This window comes from Priapulus caudatus, unplaced genomic scaffold (genome assembly GCF_000485595.1).
Source record: "Priapulus caudatus unplaced genomic scaffold, Priapulus_caudatus-5.0.1 Scaffold409, whole genome shotgun sequence".
Taxonomy (NCBI): domain Eukaryota; kingdom Metazoa; phylum Priapulida; class Priapulimorpha; order Priapulimorphida; family Priapulidae; genus Priapulus; species Priapulus caudatus.
The window spans coordinates 120,038-126,671 of record NW_014577470.1 but is presented as its reverse complement, the minus strand read 5'-3'; the positions used below and the strand labels follow the sequence as shown (position 1 = coordinate 126,671).

The following is a 6,634-nucleotide window of genomic DNA, read 5'->3' as shown; positions in this document are numbered from 1 at the left end:
ATATATATATATATATATATATATATATATATATATATATATGATAAAGATACCATATAATATATATAGTATATAGTATATAGTATATAGTATATAGTATATAGTATATATATTTAATATAATAAAGATACAATATATGTTTTATTGTACTCACGACATAGCTGGTAAGCTTCGTCTGCACCGTTCGGACAATCCTCGAGGCCGTCGCACTGGAACTTCTGCAGGATGCACATCGACAGATTCCCGCACGGAAACTCTCCCAGTGGACACGAGAAATCAGCGCTAACTGTTAAAGAAAACACACAGACATCCGAGGTCATGTTCCGGTCAAACGTAAACCGATTCTTTTTAAAGGCGTCTTCTCCGTTCTCAAATTGCGCAGGTTAAAAGTTACCGTCAGCTAAAATTTCTGGAGGCGCGCTTGCATATGTTTTACATTATGCAGGTACGTTTGACAGGCATTGCAAACCCGTTCGCAATTATTTTTAAATTTTTCCATTTTTCGGTAATTTCCCGTTTTTTGCCTAGGAAATGGAGCACGATGTGCCCAAATTATAGATGGCGTTTTTTTACCTATTTTCCGTCAGGTGTTACATCATTCTCCGCTCTTACTTCCATCGTATTACTTCCAAAATAGCCATTCATACGCTATTTATAGCCAAATGGCCATTTTTCCGCTCACTGCTCCCGCAACATGCGCTCGGAGTAGCTGCATTTTCTCGCGGATTTTAAAAAATAAAGGTGGAAATTTCGACATTGTGCGCGTGTGTACGTATTTCCGCAGATTTTTCGAGCGTGCATTTCGCTCTGTTCGCACTGTGTCGACACTCACGCGCAGTTGAATGAGCAGGAGCGATAGCGCTTGTGGGTTTTGTTGATTATATATATGGCGCACGTGGAATTGACTGTGTGGAGGGGAAATGAAGCCTTTCTCGCGAGACAGAGGCTCGTGTTTCCATACATCGATGGCAAATTGTCAGCTGTCGTTAAGCGAATTCTCATTGTCAGCGATGGTGATGCTGAATACGCCCTAATGGTTGGTGGGTCGACTTATATATTATATAATATATAAATATTATTATATAGGGTTTTAACTTAGTTAAATAGTTTTTTAAATGTGATTATATGATTACAGAATAAACTTTCACATAAATTAATATATTAATCATATAAAATCATTAGAAATCAATATATAATAATTAATGATAATTTAATGCAAATATGCAACTTAACTGTATAATTTTACTTATTCAACACGGAATTTTTACGTGTAGGCCAACCTACATTGTGTATTGCGTATAAGTACATTAAATTTTAGCCATCGCTATCCGCTTGCCACTTTGGCTAGAGCGGGAGGGGGGCACACCCTGGTCGAGATCTCGCGCCTGTCCACAAGATCTGACAAGATACACACATCTACCTGATCACACGACAAGATGCATCACAGCTCTTCCTCACACGTGACAAGGTACACACGTTTCCCCGACGCACTGGGGGCCATATCAATCAGACAAGGCCTACACCAGAAGCATGTATCCCACCTCGGTCAACATAATCTTGTGGTTGTATTGGGTCGACGTAAATTACAACGAAGTTGAAGTCTACCATCGATTCAATATGACAAGTCAAATATCTACCGATTGCAGTCGAGCGTGATCAACTAGTCCCCTACTTGATACGACTCGACACACATCTATCCATTAATACAAGGTAGGGGATCAACGTCCAAGATAGGCACAAGCGCGCGCGAACACACACATGGACATACATACGCACGCACGCGCACACACACGCGCGCATACACACGCGCGCACACGCACACGAACACACACATGCACACACCCGCACACGCGCTCACACACACGCGCGCACACATACGCACGCACGCACACATCACACACACACAACACACACACACACACACACACACACACACACACACACACACACACACACACACACACACACACACACCCGAAAACATGTCATGCTGGGTCAAAGAAGAAGAGAAGAAGAAGAAGAAGAGAAGAGAGAGAAAAAGAAAAAGAAGAAGAAGAAGAGCGCGATATTTGATCGTCGGTCGAGGGTGGCCGGCCACGTTGTGGGCGGGCTGTCTGCGCCCGTGTAGCTAGGGTCGCTACACTCAATTCCATATTGGGTGTAAACAACGAGCTAATCGATCAAATATCAATAATCCCGGCCGCTTCACAACAGCAATTGTCATCAGCGTCGTCATCGAGAAACCCGCAAACTTTGTAACACAACCGCCGTCGCTCAGCGGTTGACATGCCAGGCCAGCATTAAGCAATCAGCGTTGCCGCAGGAGTCTAGAAAAGCTACGCTTAGCACGTAAATGTGCGCAAGTCGAAATTTGGTGTCGCGCGCTGAATTACACCAATTTTTTATATAAATTAGGTACGCGTATCCACATCAGCGTTGCCGTCTTCTTACTTCTTTTCTTCTTTCTTTTTCTTCCTAATACCCTTCAGTCTCCTGGAAGACACAGGTCAATTGTGGGCGGAACTTTCCTCAATGTTCGCTCGGTTGTATTTCCTTCCGCCTCCATTTCGCCTTCCCGATGATGACGAGAGAGAGGGGCGGCGTTAGCCGTAGGACGTATCTAAAAGCCCAGCGCTTAGCACGGAACCTGTAGCGGCTATAGTGGACAATTGGCACGCCACGGCGTTGCTATTACAATTACCTATATAAATTAGGCAAGCTTCATTTGACCTAACAATATATGGAGAAGGGCGTGCGTTCTGGCCCGATCGCTTAAAACTGATAGGTCAGCACGCCATCGGAATGGTTTCTGCGCCACGAGTAGGTAAATCTCACGAGGGATCCTCCAGTCCCAAGGAGCTGAGTTATGGTCCATAGAATGGCGCCCTTGAGGCGAACGCGCACAGCCACCGCTTACCTCTCCTTGTTCTATATTTAGATCCTTGCTCCAGCCATCCCAGCTGGACGCAAGAGAGAAAGGTGTTGTTGACTAGTCAACCGATACCCGGTGAGGCACTAACCTCTACGGTCGCTACGTGCGGGTTTAAGTCCCTTGATAAGCAGCACTCCGCAGAGCTCGCTCTAAATTCAAAATTTGAATTTCGAATATTGAGTGAGTCTTGTAGACTTTCATCGTTGTAACTGCGGGGAATGCGTGTGACGATGAGACAGGAGGGGAGAGGGGATCGGATCGCGGACGTCGTAGACACAAAATTTAGTCTTAACACTAGTCTTAATTAAGCTTATTTCTCGAGACATTGTTGACAGAATCTTTGTTTTGTGACTTAATGAGGAAATCCTAGTTAGCATTTTTTTTTTTTCGTAAACTTTACGATGTTTCCTTCACGAGATCTAAGAGAAAGAAGTCAATGTATAGGACTAAGTGTTAACACTAATTCCTGTTTTCTGACAGCGGGCCCGGAGCCATCGTATAGATTCTAAGCGCGTCGCGTGGTCATAATTTCTAATCCAAATCGATGATGCTGGGTGAGAGGGCAAGTCCGATCGTTATCGTTACAATCCGAATCAAAGCGACAGAAGGAGAGACGCAATACTAGATTGGAAAATTTAGGTTTCGCATCGAAGTGGTTTCGTTATTTTCGTACGAATCAACACTTGCCTGCGATAAAACTTCGTATTTCCCCGAATCACCACCCTCTTCCCACCTTACCGTTGTCTTAGCTTCCCATTTCCGTTTTTTCGTCGATCTGCGTGTGTTTATGTGTCTATAGCGAGGGTGACGGGGGCTGATGGCAATCGAAACGTAAAGGCTTCACCACCGATTATATTGATACTGCTGATATTGTGTTTGACGTTTTGGCGTTTTCTTCCCTGTCCGCAAATGGAAAATTGACTCTGATATATATCATGGTCGAAACCGGGTAAGTGCCGCGTGTCTGTGCTCTCTGCTGTGTGATGAGCGTGGGTGTATGTGTGATATATGCACCCGTGTGTGCGTCTTGCGTGCGTGCTGGTGTGTTGTTGTTCGTTCCGTTAGGCGTGTTGACGTGGATGGCGCGGTTTGTACCTTTATCGTACGTGCGTCCGTGCGTGAGTGCTGTGTGTGCGTGCATTGTATGGGGGGGGGGGCCCGGTGTTGGTGCGCGGTTGTATGTGTGGTCTGGTGTGTGGCGTGCGTTTCGCCTACGTGACAGACGTGCGTGTATTGCTTACGTACGTGCGTGCGTTCGTGCGTTGCGTGGGTCCGTACGTAGTTACCGGGGATCTATCTAGTCTCGTCTGTGACCAGTCTCCGACTGATTTATTTTGTTAGGTCGCAATTTAACTGGCGCCTCGTTTCTGTCTTGCAACAGTGTACTTCGACCCGCGTCAACCAGACCACCCGGACTAACATTTGCGGCCAAAGTGCCACGGTAATAACCGCGGTTGTGCGGGCGCATAGCCAGTAATAACGGTACTTTCGAATTCATCTCTCAGTTTCCTTCTCGCGGTATTTGCCAACGCGTAACGCGTTAAGCAACTAGCGGCAAATACGTGATAGACATGATAGCCTACCGCCTGCTTATCAAAAGCAAAATGCCCAGTCGGTATTACTCCAGATGTAGTCGTTTCAGGAGAATATATTTTACATTCTCTTATATTATACACTCTTGTATTATATATAATATTCAGGAGTAGCATAAAGGTTCCCTAATATATATAATAATATATAAAGCATGCGGTACATGTGTGTGCGAGCATGAGTGCGCGTGGGTTGGTCGGTTGTCATTACACGCAGCCGGCACACGCATTGTAATTATTGAAAACTACGCACCGAGCTGCATGCCAACACGGTGCCGTTCCAACTGCTCTCCCTTGCAATTTTTACGTGTATGTGTTTACCTGTACATGATCATGTACTAGTAACACGTGAGCACCGCTGGTGTAATGGTATCATGGAAGATTCCCATTCTTTCGACCCGGGTTCGATTCCCGGGCGGTGCAGTAGTTTTGGTTTTCCACGTGTCGCTTTCCGTCATTTTACACCCGTTTCTAATATACGCGCGTGCGCGTACATACACGCACGCACCCATTTGCACACCGACGCATACGTACACACATGAGAGCACGCATACCGGGCGTGCACATACACGTATGCGTGCACTTACACATAGTCGAGCACATACACACAAGCGTGCACGCACACGCATACATACATAAACATGCGTGCGCGCGCTCGGCCGTACACGCGGAGGGAACTTACTGCCGTAAAAATTGCTGAAAACGACTATATAAAGTTGTCATTTTAAACGTTACCCCACGAACGTATCGTGTGAACAATCATATTCATGGCGGCGAGTGATGTAGATATCTAACATGCACCAGCATTGCAGTAACCCAAGGTGCGTCAATTACTGGCCTGCAGAAACACTTTTCGCGTTTACACTGAATTACTAAACCGAACTTAACTAACGCAAACAATAGAAAGCACACACACCGAGCACCGCCAAACAAACAGAGAGCAGCACCCACACACCACACACACACACAGCACAACAACACACACAACACACACACAAACACACACACCACAACAACACACCAACAACACACAACACAAAACACACCAAGAGCAGCAACACACCGCACACAACACACGCCGCGCAACACACACACACACACACACACACACGCACGACACCACACACCACACACACACACGCACACGCCCGCACGCACGGCACGCCACGCACAGCCAGCACGCACGCCCACACACAACAACACACAACTATACGCGCCATGGCGCTTAGCGATTAACGCTGGAATAACGTGAATTTTTTGAAACTAAACTCAACGATGAACATCGAGACATTCATCAACGAAGCCAGGACAATTCACGAAATCATGGGGAGATGACCGGGTGCGGTCTACACTCCGTGAGCCGCGTCTCGCCAAATTCTCAGCAACTCTAACATCTCTACTCACGCTCACAGACGATTTACTGCTGGATCAGTGTCCTGTGACGTCGCTTTATGCTCACCTACCCAGCCTATTTATTACAGGGGAATTGTCATTGTGACTCACTTTTCTACTCTACCCAGGGTTTACTATGGTAGTGTCTGCCGAATTCCATTTCCTCTTAATCACTACGCACATAACTTTTACTATACGGTCAGGAGTGTGATGACGTCATATCTTATTTCCCCACAGTTTACTTGGCGGAATTGTCTGTGGACGTCACTTCTCTGACTCACCACCCGTTGCCGACACTGTGAGCGCAGCGTCCGTGACGATCACCTATCCGGACCCTCATCGCGTGTGTATTACTTTTCCGGCGACGTATAGCTGACCTCGACATCTCCAGGCTCACATAGGCCGCTGTTTACTGTCGCCCAATATAAATTGTATATTAACGCGACTCCGTGATCTGTTCCGCGCTGACAAGACAAGGCTAACTCCGTCTTTCTATGTAGCCAGCATCATGTCCTCTCCTCTCTTTCGTCAATCTCTCTCTTTCTCTCATCTCTCTCCTCTGTCTCGCTCGTCTCTTGTCTCTCTTTCTTCCTCCTCTCTCTCTCTCCATCTCTATCTCTTCTCTCTCGCTTCTCTCTCTCTTCTCTTCTCTCTCTTGCCAACTCTCTCTCTCTCTCTCTCTCTCTCTCTTCTGTACTCTTTCCTCTCTCTCTCTGCTCGC

General features: G+C 46.3%; 1 protein-coding gene and 1 non-coding gene across 2 annotated transcripts in view; one reads left to right on the top strand and one right to left on the bottom strand.

The window, feature by feature from the left end:
• Positions 1-1,608, bottom strand: part of LOC106810084 (relaxin receptor 2-like) — a 36,782-nt gene extending 35,174 nt beyond the window's left edge. Inside the window, exons 1-2 of the mRNA XM_014813358.1 lie at positions 1,542-1,608; positions 155-286 (exon numbers count right to left, since the gene is read on the bottom strand). Of these exons, the coding sequence (XP_014668844.1) occupies positions 155-286; positions 1,542-1,608 (199 nt within the window). The remainder of the gene's footprint in view (positions 1-154; positions 287-1,541) is intronic.
• Positions 1,609-4,873: 3,265 nt separating this feature from the next.
• On the top strand, positions 4,874-4,944 carry Trnag-ccc. Its single transcript has one exon. It is a non-coding gene; the product is annotated as a tRNA-Gly (tRNA).
• Positions 4,945-6,634: the final 1,690 nt, after the last annotated feature.